The sequence below is a fragment of the Micromys minutus genome (assembly GCF_963924665.1).
Source record: "Micromys minutus genome assembly, chromosome: 17".
Classification (NCBI taxonomy): Eukaryota; Metazoa; Chordata; class Mammalia; order Rodentia; family Muridae; genus Micromys; species Micromys minutus.
Genome location: NC_137952.1, coordinates 14,503,012 through 14,523,013, shown reverse-complemented (window position 1 = coordinate 14,523,013; position 20,002 = coordinate 14,503,012). Strand labels below are relative to the sequence as shown.

Here is a 20,002-nt window from a genome sequence, read left to right as displayed (position 1 = left end):
CATTTTCTTTCAAATGGTTTTCTGTTTTTTATTTAAATTTCTCTTCTCTATTGCTGATCTTTTTATCTACTTTACTAATAAATACTGTTACCCATGTTCTCAGCTCATTTCCTTTCTCTGCTTTATTTATCTGATCATTTGACTCCTCTATGGATCTTTGACTCTTTTTGAAAGTGGGTTTCTGAAATCCTTTTCTGATACTTGAGCCATCATCTCCTGTCTTTCATTTCCTGTGCTGGGAAAATGGGAGCTTGTAGAAGTTTATTGACTGTTTTCTCACTGTGTATTTTGTGGGTGTGTTTTGTACTTTTGGAAAGATTATGTCTTCCAGTGGTTTTTGGTTTTTTTTTTTTTCCTGCTTTATGTGACTCTTCTTCATGCATTGGTCTTTGCTTGGGTTTGTGTCCTGGCTACTATTTAGGACAAAAGCTGACTAGAGTTGCCCAGAATTGTTTGATGTTAGTCTGTAGAGACAGATACTAGGTACTTGAGTTATGTCCGTGCTACGGTTCAGACAGAGACACTGCAGGTGGCATGGGGAAAGCAGGGTTTATAACAGGTCATTAGATTTGAGGGAGTTAAGTGAAGTGAGATGGGAAAGGGGACAGGAAGTGTGAGTTACAGACCAGGTGCCCACACCACACAGTCACAAATGCTTGTTAGTCAAGATCTGAGCTAAAACCAAATGACTGAACAATTGAAATACAATTTTTTAAAGTTAAATAGAAAATATAGTATCTGCCAGTATTTCTTCTAGACACAGAAACACACACACACTCACACACACACACACACACACACACACGTTTTCCCCAGCACTAACATTTGGTTTCATACTTGCCTCTGCAAGGTGGAAAGAAGGCCTATAGTCTCAAGAATGGAAACTAGGCACCTTAGTCTGTATTCATTCACTCCTCAGAGGATCTTGAGAATCACACTCTGGTTTCTGTAGAAGTTTCTCGGCCTGGGACCCATGCCTGCCCACTGAGCCTTATCTGTTATGCTGAGGAGCAGTTTTCTGTGCCTAAGCTCTGATGGGCTGTGAAAGATGCTCTATGCATGTGTGCTCACGTTCACTGCTGAGTGTTCTCTTCCCAACTGGATCCTAGTTCCCTTCCAAATGCCATGCAGCCCTTGCCTAAGAAAAACACCTCTGCCTACTCTGCTGGGTATGTCAGACTTCTGTGCTGTTCATGGTGTTGTGGTGGGGGTGAGGTGCCGTCTTTCATGCTTTCCTCGGTGGTCTTCCACGTCGTCTTCAGTTCCATCCCACCCCAGGGTAACTGTGGATGTTCTCTGCATTAGGCTGCCATTTGGCACTTCCACCAGGGTCTGTGGCCAGTACCTATCTGTCTGTCTGCTCAGGTGTGCACAGCTCGTGGTCACTCAACTGCTACTCAGCTTTCTCTAGCTACTAGTTTCTTAAAGCACTCTGTAGGAAAGAAGGACCGCCCTTTCTTGTTGAATGCAGTATGCATCCAGTGGGTGTGACTAGATGCTCATGGCTGCCTTTCTTGTAGATTTTACTAATCTCTTATTTGTTTTGTTTTGTTTTATCTTTCAGGGAAGAGTATTAGTACACCCCATGTACCTCTGGCTGTTCTGGAACTCATCCTGTAGCCCAGGCTGGCCTCAAATTCCCAAAGATGCACCTGCCTCTGCCTCCTAAGTGCCAGGATTAAAGGTGTGAACCACCAGCACCCTACAAATTTTGTTAATTTCATCATGCTTTTGCCTGTGTTTCTTCCACGCTTACTTGACTTCATAATCCCTTTATGTAGTTATATAGCTATGATGTTCTTTGACTCTTTTCCAGTTACAGATAGAATCTAATCTTCCCTACCCTGACATTTACATGTATATACATGTGGTGGCCTGGGTTGATATCAAGCATCTGTTGTTGTTACTGTTGTTACTGTTGTTGTTTACTGAACTGAGAACTGAATTAAAGGCCTCATACTTGCCAGGCAAACATCTATCGCTGAGCATCCAGCCTAACACCAGACATTCTGCTTCAGTTGTTCCCACTTTAATTTTAAGACAGTATCTCTTCCTGAGCTGGAACTTACTGATGGGCTGGCTGGCCAGTGAACATCACTGACACACAGTCTCTGCCTCCAGGAAAAGGATACAGATGCATGCTACCATTTCTAGGTTTTTAGATGGACACTGAGAATCTTTACTCAGATTCTCAGGCTTGTGTAGCATTACTGAGCCGTCTTCTGAGCCCTCTTACCCTAACTTATACCTCAACAGATCTCCCAAAGACAAAATGACCATCTCACATGGGACATCCATTCCTCCATTTATTCATTATCCTAATTTTCCCAGGGCTTTGCTGAAATACTGTATTGTCTACGGTAACTTCCTATTTCACTCTGCATGAAATATTACTTCTTTTACTGCTTTCTTTTCTTGAAAACATGATTTAAAGTAGGAGATCACTTATCCAATTCACTGCTTATCTTGTGTCTATTTTAGTATGTGAGCTCAGGAGGAGAAAGAATTTTTGTTTTATTGACATGAGATGTCTGTTCCATCAAATTAAGTAGTGAATAAACTAAATGCTAACTTAAATTGCAATAAGTAATCACTTCTTTTTACTTAAATCTATTTACTTCTATTTGCAAGTATATGCTGCCAGTTTTAGAAATAACAATCATGTCTGGTTTCTTTGCATTTCTTTAGCCATTACAGTAATTTTATGCTCAGTGATTAACCTACCCAGTGATCTTCGGTCAGCCCTTGTCTTTATTGTTTTTATAAGTCTATACTTATAAAATTACTTTGCAATTCCCTGTTTGAAAATAAAACAAGCAAAAACATTGAACTTTCTATATTTTCTTGAACAAAATGCAGTTTCACTATTAGAATTTAAGAGTAAAGAAGAAGAAGTAGTCCAAAATGAGTCACCACAGTTATCAGAGACTCCCTTTAATCTAAGTTCTTCCCAAGCCTTACTCTGGTCCTAATCTAGCAGGGATTAAAAATGACAAGGAGGAGGATGGGGTGGTTAGGTGCTCAGTGATGTGAGTGCTTCACTCCAGCCCAAGAGTGTGTAGGTGAAGTTTGGAATAAGGAGTCCTGCCCTTCGCTCTAAGGGCTTAGATTCTCTGTCACAGAGGACTTGCCCTCCCTGTGCTTGTCAGCGTGCGCTCTGCCCTTGCCTTACGGATTGCCAGCCTGCAGTGACATCTGCCTTTCACGTCAGAGCTGTGGGACTCGGGTTCCATTCTGCAGCGTTTCACTGCAGCGTATCACACTCTCATTAAAATCAGTAGTTCTGGTATATATGTGAATGTGTCAATGTGTGACAAATTTTTTCAGCAAGGCTATATAATCACAAAGGACAATAGTAGTCACACAAACCAAAACAGAACAAAACAAAACAATGATACATTTTCTGATTCTCAAATGAAAAACTTAGGAAAATGGTATCTATATTATATTCAAATTCACAAAACACAAATTGCCAGTTCTATGTAGATTATTTTGAGATCATAATAAAGCCCTGCTTAGCCCAGTTCTAGAGGATGAGCAGGGGCACCGTGTGATTTAGTTAGTGGTTGGATTCTTGCTGTTTCTTATACAGATGCTCAGACACAAGACTTGCTAACAGTAGCTGACATCCTTATGTAGAACTACACTTATGTAGTGTAGGGTCTGCACTAGTTCTGACGCTCTTGAGGGTGGTAGTACTGTAGTGAGTTGTTGTTTTGTTGCTGTCTTTCTCCTCAACTTCCTCGACTGCCATCAGATTTCATTTCTTTATCACAGTGAAAATTTACTTCTAGTTTTCTTTCTATTTTAAAACGACTTTCTATTCCCCAGGTGTAAAGTTGAAGTTCATGAAAGGGCAATAAAAGTTGTCATGTGTAACATTAAAGCAACACGTTCCTAGCATGTGAAATAAATGAGCCGCCTTTTCATGATAGATTAATATAAAAATACAACTTAATTTTTATGACAGTGTTATTTTATAGATAAACACTGTTACAATAACTGCACATAGTTTTCATTTTCAGAAGAAATTGCTAAGTCCCAAAAGATTCCAGTGTTTCAGAAATCTGACTATATGCTGATTTTTGGATAGAAAAATTTGTAAAACTTCTAATCCTATAAGAATACGTTTGTTTTTCCATTTACTGAAAGATTGAAGTCCTTTTGACCAGTAGTGAAGACTTTGTGTCTGCCTTACTAATAGTTATACTGTCATATCAGAGCTTAACACCTAAATAAGTTAATAACAATTACAGCAAGAAAAGTTTCTAGTTTTATTTGTACATTTTAATGAATTGTTTGTGTTGTGTATGTAAACTGTCACAGCATGAAATCAATTTTCTGCCTTGATTCATCCAAAATCTGGGACTTCTGTCACACTAATATTATAATTAAAAACATTAATAGTGACGGCAACTTAAAAAGCATACCTTCTTTTTGGTAATTTGGCGTATTTCTGTGAGTGCATGGGACTTGAAGAACCTTCAATCCACTAATAAATTTATTAACTCAAACTTAAAAGAAGTGAAAAGTCTCTTTCTTTTTCTCTCCCCATGGTCAGTCTGCTAAAATAGATTATTCATGCTTATTTGATTCAGGTAGGCTTTTGCAAGCTTCCCTACCGGCCTGGGAATGTGCTACATTGAGGCCTTTTCAGAGGCTTCTGACACAGACCAAGCTTTCATTGCATGGTGTTTTATTATAGCCAGATCCTGGTCTCCACCCAGTTTGTAGGCACTCAGCTTATTCTTTTGAATCAGGAAAGGTTATCACCTACCTTAATCCATGCTACTGCATGGATTAAGGACACCAGTGTGCCCCAGGATTCTCAAAGAGGATCCTGGAAACTTCTGGTTTCTTCTTTTTTGCTGTCTTTACTAAATTCTATTGGGCCTTAGGGGGATTTGCATCTGAAATGGGCAACCTGGTGTTTTTCTCAATGAAGACATCAGATCAAAGTTCAGTTAGTCAAGGCCTTTCTGAAACATTAAGAGGGCTTGGACTTACACAATAAAAAGATGAGCTCAGAGATTGCAGTAAAAACATTCTGAACTATAATCCGGATAAAGAATCAATTATAGGCCAAAGAACAGACCTTGTTTAAATTGCTTTAGACTAATAACTTTACATTTAAAAACCTTTAGACAGTATTTTTAAGAAACTTATTTTAGTGTCATATAATTTATTTGTCAATACTTTTCATAATAAATGGAGAATTTGTGCTTAGGAGCCATAATTCTGCACATACTATTATTTCATTGAAAAGATTCGATTGAAGCCAACTAATAGATGTCTTTCATTAATGAAAATAAATAGTACCTTATGGAGAGATGCACATTCATTTTATTTAGAAAATAAATGTCACACCCACAGACTCAATCTAGGGGGAAAAATGCTTCTATTAGACTTCAGAATGTTTTATTTCATGTGACTGTATAATTTGGTGTTTATAGGCATTTAATTTAAGAATATAAATCATTGAAATCTTAAATGCAAATAGCTAATGTCAAGCAAACATATGTTTAACTAAATTAAAAAATTGTCAGTCTGTAAGATAAGAGCCTACTGTGAGTTCCCATGTTTCTGCAGAGACTCTAGTTGTATTGAACATCCCCAAGTTTGCTAGTATCTTAGCATGCTGCAGTGAAAAAGCACTCAGTAAAGATCACATTAGCGCTTTTACCAGAAGCTGTTGCCAGGTGGAATTTGTTAATATTAACTTTATGTAGAAGGTTTTGGGTGCAGGGGATGCATTCATTAAAATCAGCCTAGATTTCATTCAGAACAATACTTACTAGACTTTTTATGGACATATGTAAATAAATTCAGTGTCAGTAGTTACTCATTTCCTAAGAGAAAGATGGTTTCTTGGAGAGAATGTTAATAAAGACCATCAACCCATGAAGCAATGATCACTCCAACTTTGCAGTTTCTCCGGTAGTGTCCATGGATCCTCTCTCTTGAGTGCGCTTGATGCTATCAGAACTCCAGAACATTTTATATAATCAGCTTCATTTACATTTATAAGAAATACTGTATATGTGTACACATCCTGTGAGCATTTAGTTTTAATATGATGCTCAGTTAGACACATTTAAATACTTGATTTCTTTGGGGGCTTCCAAGCAATGAATTAACTTGGCTTAACTTCATTTAGTTCTTATCATCTCCTTATTTGATTAAAATTTGAACTGCTGTCCATGAATTAAGAATTATGTATATTAAATTTCTAACATAGAAATGTAAAAAATAGTTTTAAAATGAAAGAGGCATATGGATTATTATAAACATAGGAATCATTACAGAGAGAAACAAGAGTAGAAAGACTAATTCTTAACTGTACTTAGTTTGACTAATAAAAACTATTGTATGGGTCTTTAAGTTTAGTAAATATATTTGTATTAGCTTTTCATCATTAGTACAAATGCACATAGATATACCATTACTTTGCTTGATGTAGGACAAAGAAATTATAATGTTAAATAATGTTACTTTAATAACCTGCACGATTTTTTAACAGGCTGGACCAGTCTCATCATCACGATTTGGTCACTATTATGATGTTTCAAAAAGGATTCCCCAGGAGCTGCTAGAGAATTCAAAATGGTCTGGATTCTTCCTTCCAGAACACATACCTCCAGGTCTTAAAGGAGAATCCTGGTAAGTCAGTTTGGTGTACAGCATATTCTGATTTCAGATATCAGTAGATTGCATTTTTCCCTCAGTTTTGAAGAATGTATTGCAAAGGTATAGCCCAATAATGCTAGATTTTTACAAGTGTATAACAAATTATAGAAGTATTTATAGAATGAACTACCTATTGCTGTGGATTATTGTGTGATAGACCTGGATACCAAGATAGTTTCAATTCCATTTTATTTACCACTTTCCAGGAAATGTGAGACAGTTCTAAATCTGGACTTCAACCCATAATGCAAATAAATATCATAAATTTTTTGACATATTTCCAGGGAGGTGTATAAAGCACTGTATAAATGACCTTACTTTTTCTTTCATTCATTCCTTCCTTTCTTTTCTTTCTTTCTTTTTTGTTTTTTTTTTTTTTTTTTTTTTTTTTAAATATTGAGTCCAAGCTGAACTAAAACTATGTACCCAGTTGTGGCCTTGAAATTTCTGATTTCTTTAGCTCTACCTCTGACATGCTAGGGTTGCTGGTATATGTTATGGCTGCTGGTGTATATGCTAGGGTTCTGGTGTATATGCTAGGGCTGCTGGTGTATATGCTAGGGCTGCTGGTGTATATGCTAATATGTATATTAGACCTTGTACTTTCAGTGGTACTATAAATAGAAGTTTGTAATTTTAGGTAAAAAGATGATTTGGAGTTAGAATTTTACATTGAAGAGTTCTTCAGTAAACACCCGAACATGTTGTAGTGCCAAAAGTTTTATTAAAGCAGAATTCTGAAAGTTACAGACTTGATATGAAGTAATGTGTAACATACTAAGAAAACTTTACTTTCAGTTACTACCACACTAAGCTACTGAAGAGAGCAGTAAACAGTAAGCTACATTCTGTATTTTCTTAAGCACTATCAAATCATTTTCAAAGAAAATCATTAAGAAAGTTTATATCTGGGAATTTATTAAATTTAATGACTTAAATGCCTTTAGTCTCTGTTCTAGAAACAAAACCTAAGAATTTAGTCAACACTATTCACCTTAAATCTTTTTCAGGATTTTTTCACTTTAGTAAGTGGCACATGGGTCCTATTGTAGTTCCAATGGCTGTGCTGAAGACTGACAGCTCTGTTGGGGACACTGGTACACTTATTGCCCCCACTATTCTGTACTAGCAAATATCTTTGCTTTCCAGAAGATACTGACATCCGTAGATCTAGCAGGGTAGACTGAGTAATGGAACCAGGAATAATATGTCGTATCTCCCTGTTTGTGCTTTGTTCCTTTTGAAGACTTTCGCTTATCATTTTCATCATTTTGTTGCAGACAAAGGTACTAATGGAAAAATGAAAACCTTGTTCTGATTCTGGCTTCATCCTGTTGAGTTCTTAGGATCCTCCCTTGAATTCAGTGAAGCCAATGCCCTCAACTAAAACTGGGAGCTAAGGACACCACATATTTACCCATGTTACTTTCGTTATTGTTAATTTTAAATCATTATGTCAGAATTTCTGACTCCCAATTGAACTAAACACAAACAAACATGTACAAAAGGTGATAGCACCTACCTTCAAAGGTATTTCTTCTGAATCAGAATTATGTGTTGGCTGTAATTCTATACTATCTCATTCATGGGATGCTCAGCCATATAAATGTGAACTATGAGCTGGGGCCATAGCCCAGTTGTAGAGTGCTTTCCTAGCATAAACTCAATTTCTATCATTACAGAATAAAATATAGCATATTTAAAGGTAGTATAATTTAACACAAAGTATTTTATAGTTTAAAACATATGTTTATTTCAAGGAATAAACATTTTTATGACAGAAAATATGAGGTCTTTATTCATTCATTCAGGTATGGGGAAGAAGTTAGCTTTGGTTAACTGCTTCTTTCAGGAGGGTGACTGTTCATGCATTTGACTGTAGCCTATTCATTCAATTCTGCCAACAGTCTTCTGAGCTGAGTAATGTCTCAGTTTATGGTAACTTGAGGTCAGAGATGCTAGGCAAAGTTACTGTTGCAAATTATAAGTCACTAAGGCAGTGGTTCTCAGCCTGTGGGTTGTGACCCCTTTGTGGGTCAAGCAACCTTCTTCACAGAGGTCTCATATCAGATATTCAGCATGTTATCTATTTACATAAAGATTCATAACAGTACCAAAGTGATAGTAATGAAGTAGCAATGAAAATAATCTTATGGCTGGAGGTCAGCACTGCACAAAGATCTGTATTAAAGGGTCACAACAACCACTGCACTAAGGTAACACCCAAAACTATGTTTGTAAAACTTCCATGTTTCAGGAAATGTGCAGTTCACCAAGCGAGGAGCCAAAAAACTATACTTTGATGAACTGGTGAGGATGTAGTCAAATGGTCTTTAAAATGTGTAATTGCTAAAATGTTTTTTGAAAGCTAGCAGTTTTACACAGAATAGGAAAATTTATAGATTTTAATTACTAAGGCAGTATTTCATTTCCTAGTAGTTAACTGATAATTCATTTATTTCATATTAAACTTAAATGCTTAATTAAATGTAATTAAACTTTAAACATGTAATTAAATTAATTTTGAATATGAGTACTTCACCATGTGAGATTTATTTTAATTTATGAAAAGTGTATGCTCATTTCACTGACATGAACTTTACTGGTTCATTTATAAAACAATAAAGCCAAGCCTTACAGTTACCTATACTTTTCCTGTAATTAAGACTAGAGGATATATACTTGTGACTCACTGCCATATGTGAGATACAGTGTATCATTTCATAATTTCTAAAGGCACTATTGATAACATGTAAAGATTTTTTTATAGCAAGAAAAACTGAAGGTCATTTGAAATTTTCAGTAATTTAAAAGTACTGGTAAATTTGTCTGTAGAAAATGTTCATACCTACACTTTAAATTTTAAAATTAGAGCCTAGGCATAAAAACTTGACATGTCTCTGCTCCTTTGAATATTTTGTTCCCCTTTCTAAGAAGGACTGAAGCATCCATACTTTGGTCTTCCTTCTTTTTGAGCTTCATGTGGTCTGTGACTTGTATCTTGGGTATTCTGAGCTTTTGGGCTAATATCCACTTACCAGTGAGTACATACCATGCATGTTCTTTTGTGACCTGGTTACCTCACTCAGGATTATGTTTTCTATTTTCTAGTTCCATCCATTTGCCTAAGAATTTCACGAAGTCATTGTTTTAATAGCTAAGTAGTACTCTCTTGTATAAATGTACCATTTCTGTATCCATTCCTCTGTTCAAGGACCTCTGGCTTCTTTCTACTATCACTTTAATAGGAATCTATCCTTGTAAATCATCCCATAAGAATATGAGAAAATTCACATTGCTTTGATACAGAGACAACTAGACCACTGTCTGGCAGAAGAGGTAAAGTAGAGGTGTTCTTATAGGGAGAAGAGATGTTATGTTATTTACATAGGACAGGAAGAAGTTAATGATATGCAGAAGGGAGCACTGTTAGATTAGAGCCTGAGACAAATAAGGTGTGTGAGACCAACAGTCTCAGCAAACCCCTGGGTACTTCTAGAGACCAAGCCACCAACCAAAGAGCATACATGGGCTGGTGCGAGACCTCCCCAGCCCACCTCATCTCCACATATGAGCAGAGGACTGCCTTGTCTGGTCTCAGTTGGAGAGAATGGGCCTAATCCTGTAGAGACTTGAGGCCCCAAGGAAGGTGGATACATGGGTGGGGGCATGGGGTAGCAGGCACCCTCTCAGGGGCAAATGGGAGGGAAATAGGATGAAGAACTGTGGAAGGGGGAACTGGGAAGGGGGCAACCGTTGAAATGTAAAAATAAACAAAATAATGTTTAAAAAAGATGCTACCAAGTGTAACACAGTAAGGTAAAGCTGACCACAGTCAGTGATGGCGGAGGAAGATTGAGAGTAACTGGAAAGGTGAGTGCATGAGCCTGAAATTTTAGAGGGGTAGGTGATAATGACACTGTGGTATATGATGGTGAGAGGGAACAGCTTAGATAGGTTGAAGAAGGGAAGAGAAAAGGCCAAGAGCCTGAAGAGCAGGGGATCAGACAGTGTGTGACAGCCCAGGCTGGGATGCCCCACACAAGTGGGCGGCCTGTAGGAGACGTGCTCTAACCATTTATCTGTGTCAGCTCCTGACAGAAGGCAGTGCGCTATCCAGCCTTTCATTAAGATCATATTGTCACTTAACAATGTCCACGCCGTAGAATGACGCCTGTCCATCTCCGTGTTCTTAGACCTTCCCAGCTGTCGTCCAGAGGCCTCGCTGGTCATAGGTCTCCTTCACACTCTTGAGTGTGTTCTTATCTCTGTGTTTTTCTCTCAGCTGGGCTTCCTTAGGCCACTCAAATTCAACGTTAGCTGAGAGCATCAGAGAAGAAAAATCATTAAATGACAGCCTTCAGGGTAATCCTAATGAAAATTTTAACTCGAAAATTACTTGTGAAAAGACTTCACAATCTCAGGAATCACATGCAAATTATATGCTAATAGAACTGTAGCTCAGCAAAGTATTTTACACAAATAGTTGAGCCAGGTATTGTGCCTATTGCCTTTTAAAAGTGTTTCTTACTACTTGTCATAGTTGAATCTTTATAATATACATGCAAGTAGAACTTGACTAAGATAAATTTTATTTTCCCATTGGCTTTCAAAATAATGTCAAAAGTGCTTTATCTTTATTTAATTATTTGTAACTATAAATGAGATTTTTTTTGAGAATGGCAATTCTTAATTTTCTAAGGCTTTGTGTTTTTTTTTTCTCAAATAATTTTTATCAGGTTGTTAAACATTTGTGTTAAACATTCAAGTGACCAGAATTTCTTTTTTTTTTTTTAAATATGGAATAGAGTTTATTTAGGGCATGGGGAGGGGATTTGAGGAGGGAGTATAGAGAAAGGCAGGAGAAGAGAGGAAGGAGGGGAGGGAAGGAGAGAAGAGGAGATGGAGAACAGAGGGGGAGGAGACAGAGAGGAGAGATGGAGTGGACAGGAGAAGAGAAGAGGGGAGAGGCCAGCCCAGAACAGGTGGAGGGGGGTAGGGAGAGAAGGGACAGAGATTTAAGAGAGCAGGATTTTAAATCCAAGCAAATTACTTTAAAAAGGAACATCATTCTTGAACTATATAATTTTAAAGTCACAGTAGACAAGAGAGATAGGAGAAAATCTCAAGAAGTGTCGCACTTTAAGCTGAATTGTTGGCACAGATAGAGCCTGAGCGTCTTCCTGCTCCACAGGAGTGGTGCGCCGTTATCAGTTTGTAACCCACACTGTTTAGTATGAACATGTGTGGTTATCCTTCTTCATCATGCACCACCATGCCCAGCAAATATTCATTTTATTGAAATGCCATTTCTATCACTTGATGATATTTAATCTTGGACAAATCATGTATTCTATAAGAAGTCTTAATTTAGGTCATTGTGTGCATCAAACGCTGTGCCACCAGAGTCTCTTCAGTATTTACTATGTACTATGCACTTCAGTAACTGGCGTGGCTAAAATTATACAGTTCTTAAACAGTCTGCCAGAGTTTGCCTCCTGTCTGTAAATTCTTCACGTATCAACTACTTATTGTGACACCATATATAATTTTATTTTTCTAATTTATCTGCTCACAGACCAAAACAGTATCTTTTTAAAGACAAAATTTATCTTTCTCTTGTTACCCAAGCCTTTTGTTTTTACCCCCTTTGTGAAACTAAAGATAAGTACTTGATATTTTAAGGTTCAAAATTAGTTCCAGAGCTAGAGAGACAGCTAACTGATTAAGACCACTTGTTGCTCTTCCAGAGGAACAGAATTTGTTCCCAATACCTACATGGCACCTCATAATCATTTATAATTTCAATTACAGGGAATCCAATGCTCACATGCAGGCAAAACAGTTACAAATGTAAAATAAAAAATAAGTCTTAGAAATTAGTCTAAATAATTATATTTTATATTTCTATATATTGTAATAGCTTTAAGTACATAGAACAAAGCATTGCTCATTGCAATATAAATATTGTTGAAAGTTACAGGAGTAAAGTAGAATAAATGAGCTGCCTTTAGAACAGTCTTTAAATAGCTAAAATAGTCAAAACGGTTGGACGTTTGGAAATAAGGGCTGGGGATAGTGCTCAGGTTTCGGTTGTCCTCTGATCATCACACACTCATTGTGACACACACATTTGAACCACTCAAGTATAACCACCTGTACGTGTGGATTTAAACATAAATAGACAGACAAAATGTTTGGAAACAATAATAACAAAGCCAGGATCAGGTTTGTAGATGAATTTTCTTCTTCTCAATTCTTATCACTAGATATACGAGCACATGCTCTCTCTCTCTCTCTCTCTCTCTCTCTCTCTCTCTCTCTCTCACACACACACACACACACACACACAGCCTAAGATTTCTCAGCATTGAATAATCAATAATAAAATCAAATTTTCTCATGGAAATAGAAGATACTTATTTTTATCAATATTTATATATGTTTTAATAAATATTAAACAGCAGTGTGTAGTAACTAATACTGCTTAGTATTTTAATAAAGCACAAATCCCATTTTAAATGATTTTACCTTATTCATTCAGAAGCTAATACTAGTTATTACCATGTACAAACATTCATTTGTAAGTTGTATGTTTACAAAAACTTTAGTTTCTAAGTAATTTAAGAAATTTATCTTATTACTTAAAAAGTGCTAAATGCATTGGCTAATGAATTATTTTCTGTTGATGCTAAATAATGAAAGTGATTAAGATGTATTGGGTTTGTGCTCTCACTTTCTTTCTCCAGAATGAAACACGGAATAAGATAAAGAAAAAAAATGCATAGAATAAGGAGAAAATGAGAGTGGACAGAAGGGAGGGAGGGAGGGAGGGAGGGAGGGAGGGAGGGAGGGAGGGAGGGAGGACATGAAAGAGAAGAGCTTAATTCCTCAAATTTGTATGGACACAAATGATTCAGTGGCAAAGAAAGTTTGATTTTAAAAACAGGCCAGGGGCCTGAGTGAATGTTATTCTAACAAGGGCCTACAAGGAGAGAACTGATCTGTGCAGGGAAACCCTCAAGTATGGTCATTCGCTAGAGAAATATGTATTAAAATGCCTATAAGGTGTTGCCTGACAAGTATTATGACGGTTACCAGTGTGGTGGAGGGTAAGCATTGGTGAAGATGTAAAGAAAGAGAAGCCTTTGTGCACACACTGTTGAAACAGTGTGGCAGTTTCTCTCAAAATTCAGTGTACAGCTATTGTAGTTCTACCCCTGCACTTATATGTAAGGAAGTGAATTCTTTGTATTGAAGGAGGAGCTGCATTCCTCTTCATTACAGCAAGGATACAGAATCGGCCTGTATTATCAACAGACAAGTGAAGAAAATGTGGTATACACACCAAGGTGTAGCAGAGTACTACATTACCTTGCCAAAGAATCCTGTATTCTGCAATACAGATGAAAGTGAAAAGGATTTATAGACACTGTTTACTCACTAGGAGGAATTGGCTATACATATGCTTTTTTTCGACCCATAGTTAGGTTTATGTTATTAGTAGCTGCAGTGTACTTCATGATCTGGGATCTTAGAGCAGATCACCCCTCCCCAGATAAGGCTAGTGGGCCACATTGGACATGCATAGACTCCATTCACGCTGTAGTGCTGTGGGTTGGAAATAGAGCTCAGAACAACTAAGTCCAAGGCAGGACACTGGGGGGAATTGCCTTACACAGTATTGTGCATGGATGTGCTCCTTGTGCAAGAATAGAAAGCTGTGCCCATGTAGCCTGCATTGTCCTTGACAAGCAGTAGTAATACATGAAACACACCCATGCTGTGAGGCCTTTGTCTCCCGAAGTCATGTTTGTTTTCTACAGAAAATATTTGCTTGTGTTAGCTCTGTTTCTCCAAGATGGCAAAGGGATTGGAGTCAGCGGCAGCCATTCATGACTGCACACATGTACAGAAATGTACACGTATTTTTGCTCATGAAGCAGGCTTCCATCTTTCTAACGTTACCCTTAAACATCTGTGACATTTACAAGGGGTATATCTCCTTTTCTTTTTAGTCCCAAGTGCACCTTAAAAATTCATTTCACTGTTTTCAAAGTAAGAAACAATGCTAGCGAGAAACTATTTAGGATGTCTTCTTAAATCCATGCAATAACTTTGTGTCTTCCTTTAACAAAGGAAGTGACTAAATTTGGTAGGGATTAAGCTGTGTTTTCCTTCATATGTCATAAAAATTCAAATGATTAAGGTAATGTTATTTTAGCAGTTTGTTGTAAAAAATTAAAACTTTGATGGAATATGAGCGCAGGTGATCAGGACATTGATTTGGGAGTGTGGGCATAGCAGTTCATTAACTATGTGTTAATTATGTATGATTATTCCTGAAAAGCTATGGTGGCTTCATCTTTTAGGTTACTTCATTAAATCATTAATTTTCTTGGAGGTAACTAAGCCTGACATAATTAAGTCATCTCAGTCTCCACAGATTTTTATTCTCTCCTAATGTCAAAAACTACGCTATTTACTATAAGATGATATAACTTACTCCTTTTTACATACTGACTTAATATTCTAAATTCTGTAACATTTATTTGATACATTTTTGTATTTAAACATTCTGTGTTTTGTTTAGTTAATGTAAAAGAAAAATTTACTCCCTATAATAGGCCTGTTTATGTATTTGAATCACTTCTTGCCAACAGTTTTTTGTCCTGTGGCTACATGAAACTGCTTCAGTTCATTCAGAACATCATTTATACTGAAGGATTTGATGGAGCTAACCCCCAGGTATGAGTACTTCCAAAGCCTTCTTTAGTCATGTAGAGTGTGTTATCTTCAAATCTCTGGGGTAGGCTTCAAGAGCCTGAAAAAAAAAATCAATAATGTGCGACCTATTTTCACAGACTGTAAATGAGTAGAAAGTATTGATATGTATTTAGAGTTTTTACTAGATTCTCAGGATGCACACAAAATAATCACATGCTTTTTCAATGCTAATTGTAGTTAAATATCTATTTTTAGCCTGTGAGATTAGTAAGTAGTTATATCTTTTAAATTACTTCTCATACTAAAGATTAATAGCTTTTTATTTCAAATGTTTATATTTCTGTCATTCAGACCTTAATTCTAAATTGCCTTATGTGTAAGAATTATCACAATATTTTATACCTTGTTATATGTCATTCTGAATTGTTTCATTGAATAAAAGATAATATTTTTGTTATATTTTATAGCACAACTGCTCTCTGTGCCTCTAATTTTATACTTTCTCCAAATTCAATACTGAAGATGTTTTACTTCATTTAATTTAAACAAACAAACAAATTTTCTTGTTAAACATTATGCTTTCTAAAGATTCTCAGTGATGTTATATTTAACACTAAAAGATGTGTATTATTTTATTATTACTGTATTTTAACAAATGTTATTTTAACATCATAAAATAACAAAGGTTATTTTAACTAATGTATCTTCACTGCACAGTTATTTTTAATGAAGACAAGCTAGAAGCTATTTTTTCATCTTTATCTACAATTGCTTTTAATTCATAGATTTCTATTTTTATCAATTTACTTGCTATATTCAACAATTTCTTCATGGCAAAATAAATAATTTTTAAATTGATTTTGGTTGCCAGTTTAACAGCAGGCTGGAATGTTTATGTGTGTCTGGAAAGTATTTAGAAATGACCTTTAATATTTTTCATAGTCTTTGTAGTGACCGCTGGTATTAGTCATTCCTTATTACAGCAATTTTTAGCTAAGATTTATGGGTCCATATCTTCTTTTGGTGCCAGTGTGTGTCTGCAGAGGCAAATTGGTCCCTGACAGACACCTTTCCCCACTTGCGGTGGTTGCTATGGAAACAGGCATGTCATAACAGTTCCTACGGTGCAGTGTGCAGAGCTGCTGCTTTTGCAAGATGATAACACCTCTTCTGAAAGCTAGAAATTTATAAAATGCAAAAAAGTAACAGGAATTGCTTTACTCTTTTGCCAAGGAATATGTACATAAGCATCTTAGAAATAAACCTAAGAATCCTTAGTAAGCAACCTTGTGTTGTAACAAAATAAAGATTATTTCTTTGTTTATTTGGGTATGGAAAAAATCATACCACTTTCAAGAGACAATTGATATATATTCTTTAAAATAGATAAAACATAAAGAGAAGAGACGTTCAGGTCACTTTGTAACAGTTGACGTTCATAAAGACTGGACAGAATTTAGGTAAAACGTTTCTATAGTGAATACCAAAAATGCTTAAAATTACTTATACTAATAAGTCATTATAAAAGTAAATTTTCTGTGTATTAAAACTTACTAAATCCTGCAGTTTATTACTTGTTAAACTCCCTGGTCTATTCATCTGTCTCAAAAACTGTAGACATGCTGACAAATAGCAAACAGTCCTTTAAGTAGTATTCTTGAGTCAAAATAATATTTTGACATTGAAGTGAATCCTACTTTTAAAGGTAAATTTTTATCAACTGTGCACTTTTAAATAAATTAAATTATTTGGATAGAAGTTAAAGTATATTCTATAAGAAACAGGCTATCTTTTTTTATAATCTATAATTAACCTTGCTAGTAAATTAAATTGTGTAGCTCATCTATAAATATATTTGGGTGGAAATATTTAAAACTTGCTTCATAATATCATTTGTCATTAATTTTTAAATATCACTTATTTAAATTAAATATACTATAATCATGAAGTTTTACCATTGTTTTTTTTTTCAGTTAGCATACTAGTTAAATGTTAGATATTCTTGTGGGAATAAATGTATTTATTTTCTAACTATCAGGTCTGTTTTATATTTTACAAACTTATACCTAAGGTGTCAGAAGAGATTCTGCTTTTGTTTCTGCAGTTACCATTATAATTATGAAAATACATTCTCTGTGTTGAGTGCCATGCTCATTCCTATTCTGATGTGTTGTGTTTCAAGGACTTAAAGATCTTACAATTCATTAATTATTTGATTCTGAGTTTCCATGCCTTCTACCCACACATGGTAGTATACGTGCATAGTATATGTGTCAGAGTTGGTAAGAATTCATTACTCCCTATTCCATGTCTAATAGCATTTTTAACATTCAGCAACTGCTTCCTGTTACAGTAGTTGTATCTCTAGGTTCAGAATGCTATCTCCTTTCCTTCCACGTTTCATTCTCATAGCTTTATCCTGTCTATCTTAATAGTTTATTTCATTAATCATCTATTTTCTTGTCTTGGCAAGACAGTGCTAGGACTCAAACCCAGGACCTTGCACACACTAGGTAAATACTGTGCCACTGAGCCACTCACTATGTGTATTTCACTGTCGCTCTCTCTATTGAGAATCTGATGTTGGCCTATTATCATGAGATAACAAGTTTAACAAAACAGACCTTATATTTTTACCATTCATTGTATTTTGTTTAAGTTCTCTGTAATAAAGAAAGGAAATAACTTCCTCCTTTTCACAGATACTGTACAAAAATTTGCCAGGAACATACATGTACTTCTTTTTTAAAATACTGTAGTAAGATTTATATTAATATGTCCCTGAGTGCATGAGTGTGTGTGCATGTGTGCATGTACGTGTGAGTATGGTGCTCTCAGAAGCCAGAAGGGGGCATCGCATTTCCTGGATTGCAGCTGGTTGTGAGTGACATATGCAGGTTCTGGGCAGAGAAGTTGGGTCCCCTGGAATAGTAGCACAAAACTCTAAGCCACTGAATCATTTCTAATGCATACTTCTAATATCTGTCCAGTGCATGTGTTCACTTTATATTCCTGGGTAATACACAAATGCTTTTCATGAGTCAAGATCATAGCATAGTAAAATAAGATAAAACCTTTTTAATCTACATAAAATACTTTTTTCTCATCCTAGGTCTCTACATAACTAAGTATAACTGCTATTTATATGTTGTGTTTATATTATATTGTGTATTATAATTCATTAACTAGGGATGATTTAAAGTATATAGGTACATATATGTAAGTTATATGCAATTACTTCATTGTTGTGTATGAAGGACTGGAACATGCATAGATTTTGTAATTCAAAGAACTCCATAAAATAATTGCCCCTGGGGATACCAAAAAGTGGCTTATCATATGCAGAGTCTGTCAGGGACTTCATACTCCTGACTCTTCGCCTGTTTTATTCCCTCAGGAAGCCCTTTTGTCCTCTTAGGCTTTCAAGTGCTTGGTTTCATTTGCACTGTCACTCTTTGTCCATGACTTTTTTAGTAAAGGGAATATAAAGACCCAGTCTTCTCAGTTGGTGAAATAGATTTGCTAGATTGGGTACTAATAATTATTTAATAATTTTTAGTGCAATTTTATAGTAACAGTGAATGATTCATCTTAGGGACCTGTTTCCTCAGAGAGCTCATTTAAACTGGCACATATGTAAAACCATAGCTTTAAGACCGAGCACCATATTTATTCTGTCAGAAACGTAGTAATGATCTTCCAAATACTTCATATTCCATGTTTTGTTAACACCTCTTTCATGTGCCCAGAAATATTGCTAGATTGCTGAAGAAAGCATTTACAAAACATTTGTTAAGTTAGAATAACCAGAACAGCAGAGCTTGTAAACACATATGTTGTCAAATACTTACTGACAAGTACCCTTGCTTTTTTAAAAATGATTTTAAAGTGTTCTTTTCCAAGAAAAACACATTGAGCTCCATTATTTTGACTGTCATGTCAGTAATCTCTAAATGCCATCTGCTAACTTTTAAAGCGTTGAACCTAAATTAGGTCAGTAAAAACAACTTCATGAAGAAAAAAACCTAGAGATATAAAATATAGTTGCAAACACCTTTCTAACAATAAAAGCTCACATAGCAGGTGATAGAAAGACAAGAAATACTGACTTTATATTTTATTGGAGGTGCAGAATTTTATAGTTCTAAGAACACATTTTTAAGGTTTTGAATTAGCCATTTTCTCTGCTGTTGCATCCAGCATCATATTATTTGGGGATTTTTTTTCTATATACTTAACTGGCTTTGAATTTACAGTGACCCTGTGCCTCTACTCCCCAAATGCCAGGAACACAGGCAAGCACTACAGCACCGGGTCGCTCTGTTTTCACTCCCAAACAGAATCGTGCTAGTCACCTCAAATTTTAACAAAATTCAAACTTGATTCTTGTCAGGACCTTCATATTTTCTAAAATTTAAATTTAAAAAGCTCTCCATTTGATAGACAGTGTGTTGCCCTGTTCCTGGGCTGCCCTTGGACTCCTGTTACACTCAGTTAACTTACTGCCCAGTGTCCTGAGTAGCTGGGTTGTTAGTGTACCAAACTGGCTGTGTCCTAGTCTCTCGTACTCGCCTCTAAAGCATATCCT

General features: G+C 35.9%; 1 protein-coding gene across 1 annotated transcript in view; it reads left to right on the top strand.

Moving 5' to 3' along the window:
- ELP4 (elongator acetyltransferase complex subunit 4) overlaps nucleotides 1-20,002 on the top strand; it is a gene marked incomplete at its 5' end in the record, with an annotated part of 172,168 nt that overhangs the window by 34,312 nt on the left and 117,854 nt on the right. Inside the window, 2 exons of the mRNA XM_080931152.1 lie at nucleotides 6,521-6,660; nucleotides 15,351-15,435. Coding sequence (XP_080787278.1) covers nucleotides 6,521-6,660; nucleotides 15,351-15,435 — 225 coding nt within the window. The remainder of the gene's footprint in view (nucleotides 1-6,520; nucleotides 6,661-15,350; nucleotides 15,436-20,002) is intronic.